Source organism: Medicago truncatula, chromosome 5, assembly GCF_003473485.1.
Source record: "Medicago truncatula cultivar Jemalong A17 chromosome 5, MtrunA17r5.0-ANR, whole genome shotgun sequence".
NCBI lineage: Eukaryota > Viridiplantae > Streptophyta > Magnoliopsida > Fabales > Fabaceae > Medicago > Medicago truncatula.
The window spans coordinates 44,678,909-44,694,278 of record NC_053046.1 but is presented as its reverse complement, the minus strand read 5'-3'; the positions used below and the strand labels follow the sequence as shown (position 1 = coordinate 44,694,278).

At 33.9% G+C, this 15,370-nt stretch overlaps 2 protein-coding genes across 4 annotated transcripts; both read right to left on the bottom strand.

The window, feature by feature from the left end:
- Positions 1 to 1,333: 1,333 nt before the first annotated feature.
- LOC11418712 (primase homolog protein) lies at positions 1,334 to 7,447 on the bottom strand. 3 transcript variants are annotated; one of them, XM_039834782.1, is made up of 13 exons: positions 7,236 to 7,446; positions 7,044 to 7,135; positions 6,900 to 6,955; positions 6,481 to 6,532; positions 6,315 to 6,389; positions 5,594 to 5,674; positions 3,710 to 3,790; positions 3,203 to 3,268; positions 2,971 to 3,087; positions 2,552 to 2,599; positions 2,373 to 2,458; positions 1,772 to 1,832; positions 1,334 to 1,655 (listed from the first exon to the last, which is right to left on the bottom strand). In XM_039834782.1, exons 1-13 carry the CDS (start codon positions 7,354 to 7,356, stop codon positions 1,575 to 1,577), a joined length of 1,017 nt encoding a protein of 338 aa, XP_039690716.1. In that variant the 5' UTR covers positions 7,357 to 7,446; the 3' UTR covers positions 1,334 to 1,574. The 3 variants fall into 3 exon arrangements, with proteins under 3 accessions (XP_039690716.1, XP_039690717.1, XP_039690718.1); XM_039834783.1 differs by having other exon boundaries at positions 1,334 to 1,605; XM_039834784.1 differs by lacking the exon at positions 3,203 to 3,268 and having other exon boundaries at positions 7,236 to 7,447.
- Positions 7,448 to 11,542: 4,095 nt separating this feature from the next.
- LOC112421695 (CENP-B homolog protein 2-like) lies at positions 11,543 to 14,036 on the bottom strand. The gene has a single exon (XM_024783175.2). The coding sequence runs from the start codon at positions 14,010 to 14,012 to the stop codon at positions 12,504 to 12,506; it is 1,509 nt and encodes a 502-aa protein (XP_024638943.1). The 5' UTR covers positions 14,013 to 14,036; the 3' UTR covers positions 11,543 to 12,503.
- Between the last annotated feature and the right edge of the window lie 1,334 nt (positions 14,037 to 15,370).

The following is a 15,370-nucleotide window of genomic DNA, read 5'->3' as shown; positions in this document are numbered from 1 at the left end:
AAAATAGAGAAGATTTGTAATCATACTTTCTTATCCCATCTCTATAAATAATACTCGAAATCTCAAAACTCAACATCAACGAATAATACTTTAAGACCTCAAAAAATCATCAAAAAAATTGTAGAGTATCCTTCACTTTGAAAAGATACAAATTTGCAAAAAGATGTATCGACCACTTCCTTAATCAATGAACTAATTCAAAAGTTTAACCACCGCCTCCGTCCTTCTTTATATGCCATTTTAGGAAAAACAATTTGTCCAAATTATATGTTGTTTTGTGATATCAATAAAATTTTGTACTATTTTCCCAATTTTATCCCTCTATAATTATTATTACACATTTCTTTGTTTAATCAATGTTATTAAGCAATTAGTAATTTCTCCTTCAGAAAAAAAGCAATTAGTAATTTCATTCATTAATTTCTGAACTTATCGGTTACCTAGAACACTTCAAATTTCAATCTTTGTTAGCCATTGTGTTATGGTTATTTGTGTGGATGTATAATTCTGAACCCTTTTTGCTTGCATTCTTTCATGAAATTCTATAGCAAACCTTGTGCTTATCTTAATTATCAATCAAAATCTATTCCTAGGGTACAAGCAGACCAACACATTATCACGTTCTTTTGGATGAAATTGGCTTTTCTCCAGATGATTTACAGGAGCTTGTGCACTCTCTATCTTATGTGTAAGCGTACATTTGGATTGTATTGCTTTTATGTCTCTGTCATTCTAATATTCAATGAAATCTATTCAAGTAAATTATGTAGAGTATCTTATAAAAACATTTGTTGTATGATAACAGCTATCAAAGTTAAAGGGCCAAAAAGATAGTTGAGCCTACGTATTTATAATTGAATAATAGGATCTAATTAGTAAAAAAACTTTTATGCAGTTGCTCCAATCTGCTACGTACACTTGGCTGCTGCTCAAGTTGCACAGTTCATGAAGTTTGAGAATATTTCTGAAACTTCTTCTAGCCAAGGTGGTAACAACGCATCCTCCATACCACAGTTGCCCAAGTTTCATACGAAAGTCTGGAATTCCATGTTTTTTGTTTCAGATAACGAGATTATGATCCAAACTTGTTCTTGCACAATCAAACCTATTGTGTTGGTGGTTAACTTTGTTGATCCTTGTAGGATACCTTGTTCACAATCAAATTTATAAAAAAAAAAAAATAAAAAAAAAAAAAAAAAAAAATGTGACGTGTGTGAAGGCATGTGTCATCTAAGGGTTTTTGAGCATTTGTTGACACATGTCTTCACGCATGTGTCACGTTTTCTATCAGCTATTTAGCATCGTGTTTCAGCTATGGCATGGAGACCGTCGATTAAAGTTGCAACAACCACATTTCACTGCGATTCTCTACAAAATTAAGGATCACAATGGGACAGTTACCACGACTGCTATTAAAAACCTTACATTTGACTAAATATTATAAAAGATTTGAGTCAATAATATCCAAGAGTTACAATTGTTCATACCTACATCCATCTTCATATTCTTAGATAAAAATCATGGAATTACCTAGTGTGCACAAGTATATGGCTCTGCTTTTTCAACTATTCTCTTCAAAGCATTAGCTCCCATGTATTTGAGAACCTAGGCCCATTAGCCACAATTGAATGATTATATGTATGAAGAACTTGACACTTCAAAACAAAAAATGCAAGCATGATAAATCATTAATTGAGCCATGAAAAGTTAATTTTCTTAGAAGCCCCAAAAGGAATCAAATATGGACAAGATAGAAAATCCTGAGTTATACCTCATTTGCATCTTTGAAGAAGCTGAGTTCATCTTTCTTTGGCCAGCGTACTTGCCAACACCTGACATTAACAAAAATAAAGAAAGAAAATAAGCCGGGTTCATCTTTCTTAGGTCCATTATGAGCGCCGGATTCAGGATGTGTCTTCATTTATTTAGTTGGATATGGACATATTTTCCCTATATGGCCAGATATTTCAAGAGAATGCAATGCAAGCATGCAATTCAAACACAGTGCGTTAAGTAGTTGAGGGAAATAGATTCTCGGCAGTAACTGCGTGACAAATTTACTGATCTCAACCATCCGATTTAAATCACTGGTTGAGATGATTTAAAATTGCTTTAGCGAATGTGTAATCAAAGTCGCCCGATCATAAATCGATTGCAGAGATTGATTGTTACGAGTAACTGCATGGTGGTATTATTACTGCAGGGAATCCAGGTAGGTGCAATTAATTGTTGGGTATTGATCACCAAGCTGCAAATTTTGTGCGCAAGCTACCCATGCAACATACTATGTGCACATCAAATTCTAAAGTTCAATGTTTATATTGAGTGCTTCCTTACTATGAACATGAAAAATAGATGACAGAATGAATGACCTTTCTCGCCCAAGGCGCCGTGCTAGCTCTTCAGCTAAAGCTTGACCTGGTGGATCATTATCAGTAGCCAGGATAATGCGAACCACCTAAGAGAATGGGAGAAAGGAAACCAAATTACTAAGTTGTCCCTTCTGATCTAGAAATATCTAATTGAAAGGGAAGGCATCAAATACATGTACCTTATCCAAGTAATCTTTGCTGTTCCACAGGTATTGATATGCAGTGTCCTGACTTCATAAAAACAAGCATGCACACATTAATAGATTGAAGAGATAAAACAATTGGTTGAAACATGTATTTTAGATGAGGATGCAGAAATACAAATAGAGTATGAAGATGAAGTAGTATTACTGATGTTTGCATCATTAAGGGATCACACTAAATATTTTCTTGGCCTTAAAAGTGAAATCTATGAAGCATTGACACAGATACGGACACCAGACATAACACTTACACGGAAACGTTGACACTGATATATATTTTAAAAGCGAATTGATTGAACGTAATCATGTGTCGGTGTCGGACACCGGACACATTCCCTTAGAAGTGTCGGTGCTATTGGGAGCAAAATGAAACAAACTCCAATAATAACACAAACCTTTTCTATTGGTGGCGGATCTTTTGAAGATACCTTTCCAGGTGCACCATCTGGAACACTAACACAATTTTGATATCCAGCCTCTTCAAGTGAAAGCTTATCAATTTCCCCCTCAACCTATTATCATTATCAAACTATAAAAACATCTTCAATTCCCTTTTTGAAGTTTTCTTCATTCGTAGATTTCCAACAAAAGAAGATAGGGATGAGAAAATAGGCTTAGGGAATTTACAATGATGATTTCAGTTGCATGACTAATGTCGTCAAGTCCATAAAGTACCTTGTCTATAACTTTTCCCTGGACACCAAAAAATTTTAGCATTTGAACAAAAATCAAGGTATTAAGTATCAATTTTATTTCATATGAAAATGTATATGCTTGGAGTAAACCCTCTAATTGGTCCTTCAAATATCAGGCTGTAACCACATTAATCCTCCAAAAAAATTATTTTCCGTCTCTAACGTATAGTCATCATTTTGTAATACATCTTTTGATGAATACTCATTGTACACATTATTATTAATTTTTTTCAATTAATCGTTTTTTTTGTGATCTTAAATAAATTATGTTCATTAGGTAAATTTGTACATTAATGCCACACAATAAAGGAACCACCTGCCTAACTGGTTATGAAATTATACGCTAATACTATTTGAATGACAATCATATTATACGAGATAACTCAAGTCTAAAGAACAAATTTTAACATGCAAGTGTGGTTTGAACTGGAAACGTTACCTGCCAAAATCTTTTCTCCATTGTTCTGTACTTGCAACCAACAATCAACCCATTTTGTTTATAGGTAAAAGCAATAACATTCTGCATAAATTTAGCAATACAGATTGAAGTTAAGAACTAACTAGTTAGGTTTCCAAGAACTAAACCACACACAAAATATTTACAAAAAATATCAAGTTAAAAACGCAATCTTCATGATGAATAGCATTGGCATACACTTACAGGATATGATTAGGAATGATATCATTATAAAAAAGTAAGGATAACTCCTAACGTATAAAAGATGGTCAAATCTCATCTTAGGTAGTTTAAACATATATAGAAAAGATTTATAAAAAAACACTAGTAAGGAGGGTAGATAGAATATAAAATATTCCAATAGTAAGAGATAGAGGAAAACCAAGGAGAACTATTAATCAAACCATCAAGAGAGAATTTGAGTTAACTAATCTATCTTTAGAAATGATTCATGATAACATATTATGTTGACGTTGTTCGAGTACTACAAACAAGATACAGGGTGTGTTTGTTTTAGCTTTAAAAAAAATAGATTTTCTGTTATTTTTAAGAGATTTTAAAAAAAAATATGAAGCTATTTGTGTCTGTTTACTACCCAAAAATAATCACTTTTTAAAAAAAGGAATTTTAACTAGTTCATGTGTTAACCCTTTGTTTTTGAAAAAAAAAATAGAATTTGGGAAAAGCTAATTAATCCTAATAGATTTTTATCTTAGAGTCAAAATAGATTTTTTTGATAAAAAATGATTTTTCTAAAAAAATAGATTTTGGGAAAAGCTAATCCTGACGATTTTGGAAAATATCAAGTTAAAAACGCAATTGTCACTTAAAAATGACAAAAGTGATTTTTTTTTCCTTAAAAAATCTAAAACAAACGCCCCCACAGCAATTAGACATTGGGAGTCTATTTTTCTAGCAATTTAAGGAAATATCAAGTAAGAAAAATTGTCCCTAAAATCCATATTGTGTCTTAGAACATTTTAAAAGTATATGAGGTGAACACTTAGGCTTTGTTTGCAAGGGGAAGGGAGGGAGGCTTTGGAAAAAAGAATCAGCAAGTGAAAGAAATAAAGGAAAATGGGAGAGGAGGGCTTTGGGGGTTAATTTTTCTTAATAATACAAAACTCTGCTCATTTGGGGAACTTAAAAATTGTATTGGAGGAGGGTTTATATGAATTCTTCAAATTTAATTTATGTTGTTATAATATTTTTAAAATAAAAAATATAGTAATCATAATCATTATTTATCATTCTCTAAAAAAAATGTGAAAGATTTCTCTATTTCCCCCCATATTTCCCAACCCCCAAAACCCTCTCATCCCCTCCCCTCCAAACTCGCAAACAAAGGACTTTGGGGGTGGAAAATATATAAAAAAAAATAGAAAAATCTTTCATATTTTTTGAAAGAGCAATTTTTTGGAGAATGATGATATATTTTTAATTTTAAGAATATTATAACATCATATATTGGATTTGAAAAAATCATATAAACCCTCCAAAATCCCCCAAAACCCTATACCAATACATTTGTTTAGTTCCTTCAAATAAGGGGGATTTTGTATTATAAATAAAAAATTAACCCACAAAACCCTCTCCTCCCATCGTGTTCTATTTCTTCCACTAGTTCTTTCCCTTTTTTCCAAAACCCTCCCCTTTCTTCCCCTCCAAACTCGCAAACAAAGCCTTAGGATTGGTCTACCTATTGCCATGTATTCATCAAGATTCTAGTACGAGTAAAAACAGGGATTAGCATTTTGTCTTTTGTAATGCATATCTAAAATCAAGTAAATATCAATTTCAGAGTATTTGGTCTTACAATCATAAAACAAGATATCGGAGGTCTTACAAGAACACCATTGAAAATACCTTTTCGTCCGAGAGTTGCCTTACAGAATTTCTGCTTAAGGTTTTCTCTGATATCAATCTTTCCTTAAAATAAGCAACAAGCTAAAATAGGGAAAAGGAAAAAAGTAAGCAAATAATATGACTAGCGCCTGAAAGTGGCAATGTATTAACACAACATGGACAGCCAAAAACAGAAGTGGTTCTGATAAGGCCGTACAATTATATTCATTTAAGATGGTAGCCTTAACTTCCTTGGTACCCACTTGAACATACCATATTTATCAACCATTGACCACACTACTACTGCAATGTATTTTTACAATTAAGATATTAGTTCTACAAGAAAAAAATAGTATAATGAATTTGACCCTTGAACATAAGGAGGGGTAGATAATCCAGAACCATATTTCAAAATTTTAAGTGAAACCTCTATTATTTTGATAATTTTCATTAACAATTTGAGGAATAATGTCAAAACTCAAAAGCATAGCACATGACAGTCAAACCCTATGTTTACTTTAGATAAAATGCAACTAATAAAGCATTACCACTCAATACTCATAACTCACAAGAGTGCTTACCTTGTACTTCGAGAATAATCAATAGTAATCATAATCAATATAAAAGACCTAAATAAGATTTCTGGAATAATGATAATTTATGACAAAAAGAGGGAGCTACCTCATTCTGAAAAATTGGCAGTTACTCTACCTTCTGAAACTGAATAAAATAATTTGAATACCTTAGGACCAAGTGGTTCCAACCCTAAGCTCTCCTCATCAGGTTTATTGTCCAGTTCCTTGTCATCTGCAGAAACCTATAACCACGTAATCAAGGAAATGTAATTCATCCTTAATGAAGTTCTATGTTTGAGAAGAGGCGCAAATTCATAGACATTTTATGTTTACCTGACCAGCCCAACCACATATAGGTCTGAAACACCTCCAGATTGCAAATTCACTACAACACACAAATGCAAGAAGACACATATAAAAAGAGTAAATGGTCATTTTGGTTCTTAAATGGGTGAGGAAGTTTCCTTGAATGTATCAAACTTTCAAAAACATCCATGGATAAGTAATTTTATAGACCACGCTGACAATTGGAAAACACACTCAAGCACCAAACTAACTAACAGAAGACACATTTGAGGATCAAAATGACAAGCAAAAGATACACTTGGGATATTTTTGTAATTTTGGTACATTCAATGACTACAATGATGAAAACGTCCGACATATTCAAGGATCCAAATGGTTGTTTACTCCATAGTCCATACCAATGACACCAAAACCTCAAAACAAACAAGTTGAAGATACTTACTTACCCATCAGTGATAATGTGAAAAGACAAACTTCTCTCCATTAACTGTCCACCTTTACACTAGCATATAAAAAACAAACAAAAGTGAGAAACAAAATCAAATAAATTGAAAAGACTGATTCTAGTTTTGTGGAAGAAAAGAGGATACCTTTGGACAAAAGAGGTTATGGTAGTTCCCAGGCAAACAGGAGTTATCTAAGCTGATACCAAGAGGTTCCACTTTGTGCTTCAATATTTTAACTTTATTTTTATTGTCACAAAACAATTTAAACAATTATGTTAGAGAAGAAAACTAAATGACCCATTTGGTTGAGTACCCAGAAATTCAAAAATGGGGTACCTTTGGTAGAAAGTGGTAATGAATGGCACCAAAACCTTTGAGTTTGGGGGGAGAAAAGTGATTTGGTGAGAGGACGACATAGCCACCAGCTCTGACAAATTGACATGTTTCTCAATTTCATTCAATTTTCAGTAACACCCTCTTCTTTGTTCTTTCACATGTTTGGTAGACTGATGTGATGAATGTAATGTACAACTCTCTCATTCTTTCTTTCTTTTTTTTCTTTTTATTTTACAAAAATAAATTATATTCATCCATTCAATTGATACATCGACATAAACTAAAAACAAAAGGCAAGAATCTGTGAACAAACTCACAACATCCGTGTTAATAACATAAAACGGCAAAGTACATATGCCTACAAATATGAATATATATATATATATATATATATATATATATATATATATATATATATATATCCGGATCTGCAACATTGACGATGTCAAAGTCATTGTCATTGATTGGATATGCACTTGCTCAAAGTTAGTCTTTCAACCTGAATCAAATAAACACCGCACTAAAACGGAAAATCAAAAACACACCGTACAAAGACAGGAAATCAAAACAAACAGGCGAAAAAATCACAAAAACAAACGAAAGAAAACAAAAAATATGTGAAATCACTTATTCAATTAGAATAGAAGGAAAAACAATTCGGAGAGGTGATTTTTGGATCAAAATTGACCCTAAATCACCCCTCTAAAAAGAAGAAAAAGAGAGGGGTGACGACTGAGGTTTGAAAATGAGAGAAGAGAGAGAGGAAGAGGTTCTCTCCTTCTTTTTTTATTTCTATAGTTTTTATCAATAAAATAAGCGAAAAAGATGGTCACAAAAATTATCATAAAATAATTGTATAAATATCGTTATTTAGGTAATAAGTTAGTGGATAATGATTTGATATGATGAAAAAGATAAAAGGTAAAATAAGGTATTGCGTGAGTGCTTGAAAATTTGACGTGTTTAAGCTACATTCTGATATGGTTGATTTCAACTATTAACTTATGTGTAAAAAAAATTAATTTTAAAATCAAAAACTACAAATCATATCTTCATATAGATAACTATTTTTTTTAACAAAAATATTAAGTCAACACATCTCCATTTCCATTTTGATAATAGAGACTAGAGAGACATTAAATAGCTAAAGATTATTTATGCCTAAGCCACCTAATTTCTTTAGAAGGAACACATTGTCCCACTTAACACATTGTCACAACATTGCCCGCATTCCATAAATTTCATTTGAATCAAAACATCTCCTTCACAAATACAATGGCAGACTCGACAACACAGTTTATGAGAGCAACACTACCTCATAACAATAAAAAAAAAAAAAAAAAAAATCCCTTTCCTCAAGGAATTTATCATTGGCCGCCAAGTTATTTCTCTTAAACAATTAGCACCAATTGGAATGCCTAAAAACTTGAATGGAAATGCTTCCACATTACAGTATAAGAAATTAGATGTCAGTGTCAGGAGTGAGCGAGTGGGACTCTATTTCACCAACACAGACATACTGCCAGAAATACACACACAATACCATCTAAGAATCAAATGTGCTGTGCCTAAATAGAGTACGAGTGTACGTATGAGCTATAGATAAAACCGAACGGGTGACCTATTTATAGTAAGCATCAGTCCAGCATTTTGCTTATAGCTATCTAATGGAGTAAATGGTCAATTACCCCCCTGAAATTGTAACTTTCGTCAAAACCCCCCCTGAATTTTGCAAAACATCAAAAATCCCCCTGAAATTGTCAAGCGTCTGTCAATTACCCCCCTCCGTTAATTTCCTCCATCCAACATGTTGATGTGGCCGTTAACTGCCGCGTGGCACTTACACATGGTCAGAAAAGTCATGCCACATCATAGGGGGTAATTGACTATATTAACGGAGGGGGTAATTGACAGACGCTTGACAATTTCAGGGGGGTTTTGACGTTTTGCAAAATTTCAAGGGGTTTTTGACGAAAGTTACAATTTCAGGGAGGTAATTGACTATTTACTCCTATGTAATGCTTTGACTAACTCCTCTACATGTGTATCATCCCAACCATCTGACGCACTGTTGTCTCGAACAGTTTTTTTGCTTTTTTTCAAACATTATTTAAGAGCCCTTTTTGGGAAACCTATCAAAATTGTATGATTTGTTATCTTAGTTATTATATTTTTAAATTTAATCTTTTTGTTGTGTAGGTTAATTTGTATCTAGCTTCTTTTTTTTTTTTGACAAAAATGTAACAATCTTTTTTTGGTTACACAAAAATGTAACAATCTGAAACCATAGTAATCTTCAATTTGAGGATTAGTTTTAGAATATTAATAATGGATTAATAAATCAAATTCGTACTTAAATTTTCAAAAATCAGCCAAGTTCATCCCTGAATTTTGCGAAATATCTATTTAGTCCCTGAATTTTAATAATTTACATAGTCAACTGATAGAATTTTTAGCAAATGTACTAAATACTATCGAAGTAGTAAAAATATCGTTCCCACAAGGACCGTGTTAATCTCAATTTAGCAATAAAGTAAATATTTAGGATGTATAAATTATTTTGTTTGCCCTAGACAGTAGTTTTGATTGCATAAAATTAAATAAATAGAAAATAAAGATAGTTTTGGAAAAGAATAAGAGAGAGATGAGATCAGGTCTTTCGAATCATCTATGTTCCCCTAATCGGTATATTGCATCTATTTTTATGAATGATTTTCTAGTTCCACGATAGTTAACAAAATAGTTCTAATCAATCCCTTGAGTTAGAACCCTCTTCTCAAACTAGACCCCCTAATTCCTTAGGTGGTTTAATAATCTTTGAAGATTTTATGCACGTTAACCTAATATCACTAACAAACGATTATCCATTCCTAGACTAACCATGTTTATTAGAACAATTCAATTAGGTCTAAGTCGAAAGCTATGGTCAGTAGTCATTCGTTCTCACTAAATCATATTTATATTTGATCAGGATATAAAAAGCATTAATAACAATTGAATTGAATAAAAACTATATTGTCATTCACAATAAATAGAGTTTCACAACAACATGTTTCAATTAGGTTACACAGAATCATTTCAGATCTAATCCAAGGAAATTAGCTAGACATGGTTAAATACATAAACAACATAGTAAAGAAAATAAAGAAAATAAACCGATAGAGTTCCGTCGTTGCCGGCTTTACTCCGCAGTTTCTTTTCAATAGCTACTGTTGATGTTGTTTCACGTGCCTTCCTCTCTCTCGTGCTGCGTGTTGTTTTTGGTCTCCAAAACCGTTAGCACCAAAAACGTGTTCCTGTACCAGCAGTCGTATCCTTGTTACGTGATGCCTCTTGCTTTTATAACCTTCTTGTAACCTAGTTTCTCAATTCCAATCAGCATACGTTTCTTTTTTTCTTTTTGCTCAAGCCACACATTTCCTCTTTTTTTAGTACAGTGACCTGTGATAACATCAAGCTCATTTGTTTCTTCTTTTTGCACCTTCCATGTTGTGACATTATTCTCTTTCATTTCATTTCTTTCCTTGTGCCACATGTCCCTAAAATCGTGTTACGAAATAGACATCGTGATACGTTTTAACCAATGCCAAATGAACCTCATCCTGTGCTCCTAATCGTGACACGTTTTCAACAATCGTGACACGATTTTGCTTTCTTCAAAATCTTCTATTTTTCTTGCTTTTCTTGCTGCTTAAGCTTGTTTGTGAACTCAAAAATATCATAAAAAGACTCTAAAAATGTGAAATGACAGACTGTCATCACCAACCCTACTGCTGAAGGCAAACAACAGCGACCATAACACCCAACCACACAAACAACTACCGCAGCAAACAGTCCCTTGGATTCCATGACCATTTGTAGAATAAGCACGGACGGATGTGAATTCTAGTCAAAAACCACCTCCACAATAGAACCTTCACTTCCTCTGCCAAATCCGCCACATAGCCAACGTCGTTATTGAAAATCCTATCGTTCCTCTATTGGGAAAAACCCAAGTCCCACATCGGATAGACAAGACTCTTGAGAAGAGTTTATAAAGAGAAGACAATACTCACCTTCCAAGCCGGTTTTGTAAGGATGAGTTAGGCCCCCAATTTCAACATGGTATCAGAGCTTGTTGAATTCAAGGGCCGCCTAAACCTATTCACGCACCAAGCCCAAAGAGTGCTGGGCGTGAGGGGGGTGTATTGGGAAAAACCCAAGTCCCACATCGGATAGATAAGACTCTTGAGAAGAGTTTATAAAGAGGAGACAATCTTCACCTTACAAGCCGGTTTTGTATAAAGAGGAGACAATCCTCACCTTACAAGCCGGTTTTGTGAGGATGAGTTAGGCCCCAAATTTCTACTTCCTCGACTTCCACAAAATCAAAAACAGCCCTCTCTTTCCAAAATATTACACTAACATCAACATCAAGTCAACATCAAGTTAGAATAAAGCAGGAGAAAACAGCCCCCTCTTTCCAAAATATTACACTAACATCAACATCAAGTTAGAATAAAGCAGGAGAAATATAGAAATATGCGTCCTTCAAAAGTAGGAAGGATTTTGCGCAGGCGAGAACTTGCATACTTCCTTAGTGATGCTACTGGCATTGAATCCCCAAACTGAATCAATATCATCATTTATGTCCAAGGTTCCCTAATTAGGGTCATAAAAAACTACTCAGAAAACACAAATTTGTCACCACCATGATCACTGCATATGCAAGATTATATACATATTATTTATTTTACAAGATCTATATAATACAGCGAAAAACAAGTGAAGCATATTGTGGACACCAAACCAATTTTCAACAGATAAATATCCTTTCAAACACAGTTGGGAATAAACCTCCTTATCATGCATAACAACAACTAAATCTTATCCCACTAAATGGGCTCAACTCTAAATCATGTGCATGTTTGTAAAAGTCACATGAATCTGACAAGTTTTTCTAATCCATCTCCAATTCATGATATACAGTAGAAACTCTTTAAATTAATACTCGGTAAATTAATAAACTCTCTAAAATAATAAATTTGTCCGGTCCCGACTTGGGCCAGTGTAAAAAATTGAATAATTCGATAAAATAATAAGATAATAATTTTTTGGGAGATCCCTTTATAATTTTCGGTCCCAAGAAAATCATAAATTAATAATTCATAGAAACTGAAAAAAAATATATTACACTTTGTTGAAATATGATTCAATAGTTGTTTGTTTTCCTTTAAAGTTCAAGTCTGTTTGGAGCTCATCTCTAACTTTTCTTATTGCATCCAATAGCTAAGGTGTTGTATTTTTGTATTGTATCATAAAGTTGTGAAGAGTGTTCGACGCCATAAGTGCTTCCTTTCGCGTAACAGGCTTCAAAGACACCGTATCATCTTCGTCGTCATCCTCTGCATTGTTCTCAATGATAGTACGCACAATATCTTCTAAACTCTGAACCTCCGAACATGCTTCATTTTCACCTGGGTAGTTCATTAGATTGTCGATATCCATCTTATTACGATAGCCACATTGATTGATCATAGTCTGGAGGTCTTGAGTTTCTTCATCAAAAGTGGATTCATCCAAATTTCCTACAACGTCACTAGCTGAACGAATTTTACAGTGTCGGAAGCAATTCGCTATTGTTTCTTTTCGAACATCTATCGTCCAAGCTGGGATTGCCAAATTGATAGCATCAAGGACATTTATCTTCCCTGGATCAGATTGTCCCACCTCATAACCTTCCAATATTTTGCGGTAAAACCTTCTACGGTAATGCATCTTGAAAGCTCTTATTATCCCAGCATCGCAAGGTTGGATCTTTGATGTCATGTTGGGTGGCAAGAAGAACAACTCAACGTTTCTTAGCCCTTCAATATTTCTTGAATGTGCTGGACAAGTATCCACCACAAGTAGAACTCTTCTACCATGCATCATTTGGTCAAATGAACGAACATATTCATCAAAAAGCACACTAGTCATCCATGCTTTTTTGTTAGCTCGATACTGACAATCCAAGCTATTCATATTGACATTCTTGAAGCAACGAGGCTTTGCATATTTCCCAATAATCCATAGAGGGATTTTTTCAGAGCCATCTTCATTGCAACAAATAACTACTGTCAGCCTTTCTTTATCTTGTTTTTTTCCTTCAAGTTGTTTTGTTGCCAGTGAATGATCAGCTTGTAGCCTATAAAACAACCCAGTTTCATCCATATTGAAAACATCTTTCATAGGGAACTGATCAATTTTCTCTCGAATCGATACCAATTTCTGCTCCATGTCTTGCACATCAACAGACCCACTCTCGCCAAAACGACGAAATGACTTTATGCCATGTCGGTGCTTGAATTTCCCAAGCCATCCTGTAGAGAAGTTAAAATCTGAATCATCATGAGGGTACAAGAGTTTCATTGTATCTCTTGCCTTCTGCAAAATTAATTCTCCTGTGATATTCACACGTTCTTGATGCTGTAGAAACCACTCATAAACAACTTTCTCCATGTCAGGATATTTTGCTGGTTTGTGTCTTTTGATCTCCGCTCTTCCCTTTTCTATTTCAGCAGAGAGATAGTCATTTGACCGCTTAAGTGTGTTTGATATTGTTCCTTGACTAACTTTCAACTGAAATTTTCCCTCAAGCCATCTCTGCAAGTCTTTTTGTGTGCTTGCAGGATTATCTCTCTTGTACTCGCACAACTCCTTACGTATTTGATCTGACATAGTTGATTTTGCAACACCTTTTAGATGAGAAGCCATCTCGTGAGTGAGATATGGTTTGAATACTTTTAACACATTCATGTAATTTATATATGCCAAACTTGCTTAAGAATATATTGAACATTCCACTTGTTTACATTTACTATACACTTCAAAAGTCAAAAGTCATATTTCCAATGGATATGAATACAATATTTATTAATTTACATTGAGTCCCAAGATTTGGTGCAACGTAATTCTAAGAGACATAGACTAATTTGCCTTTTTGTTTGGTATGTACAGTATAATTACTTAAAAACTCTTTAAATTAATAATTATTAATTTATAGATAAATTAATAACTCTCTAAATTAATAAATTTCTCCGGTCCCGACATTATTAATTTATAGAGTTTCTACTGTACTTTGTGGCTATTTAAGTTTATCAACATTTGGTAAGTAAAAACTTTATGACAATTAGCATTGTCGGGACGAGGTGAAAAGCAGGTTGAGACAGCAACGACAAAAACCATGAGGCTGCCTTGTTAAGGTCTAATGCTAAATTAATCATACAAGTGTTGCAAAGGACCATTTAAAGTTTAAACATTAGTGAAAGTATGGACAAAAGCAAGCATTGCAAAGAAAAGTGCAACTAAGCTACAAGTAACTTAATGAGATTGAGAATATCATCAAAATGTATGCTTTTGAGGATCTCAACAGAACACCCCCCGCCCCCTCTCCCGATCCTTCAATTATGTGGTATTATTCAGTCCTCATTGTGTTCTATTTCCTGTTCTAGCATATCCACAACTGATTTTCCTTTACTTCTATTTTTTCAGAGACATTTTCTCTCAAAATCCTTGAGTCAGATGATATGTATGATGAATAATATTGTTTCCTTTCCTGCTCTTGCAGATGTGGAAACTTCCTTTATTTGAGATTTTATCAGAAAATCTAACAATTTTAGTGCACAAGATAGAGTACAAAATCTGCATAGATGTCTCAAAAACTTCCAATGGGTAAAGCTATGATAAAATAGAATTCTATTCCGTGAACAGTAGAATGATTCTGTAGAGGATGCTAACATGCTTGCTTCAGGTCAGACTTGCGGATGTTAGCATCCTGATATTTGACCGAGTTTTGACAGATGGAGTTTCTGTCATGTTGGAAAAACTAGTTTTTTGCCCAACCAAAAGTGGAGGAAAGAAGCCTCAATACAAATGTGAGAAGGGGTAAGTGCACGGGCACATGTGTGCTGATGATAGTTTACTATTCAGCTATGACTTATTGGTGAAAAAATGGTCCAAAATTGTTGAGGTGATAACTTAATTGTGACACTCTTGATGCACAATATTATTGACTCTCTCTGGATCACACTTTACCTTGAACCAAAGATTCACGACTGGGGGTAGCAAGGATCAAACTCCTATCCTATTGTTCACAGGGGCTCTAATACCATGTC

Bases quoted from the DNA above. Each gene is read 5' to 3' on its own strand.
- LOC11418712 (XM_039834782.1), bottom strand. From the start codon at position 7,356: ATGAAATTGAGAAACATGTCAATTTGTCAGAGCTGGTGGCTATGTCGT. The intron at 6,956-7,043 runs GTATCCTCTTTT...TTTATATGCTAG, and splicing joins ATAACCTCTTTTGTCCAAAG to TGTAAAGGTGGACAGTTAAT. The intron at 3,791-5,593 runs GTATTTTCAATG...AAATTTATGCAG, and splicing joins GGCAACTCTCGGACGAAAAG to AATGTTATTGCTTTTACCTA.
- LOC112421695 (XM_024783175.2), bottom strand. From the start codon at position 14,012: ATGAATGTGTTAAAAGTATTCAAACCATATCTCACTCACGAGATGGCT.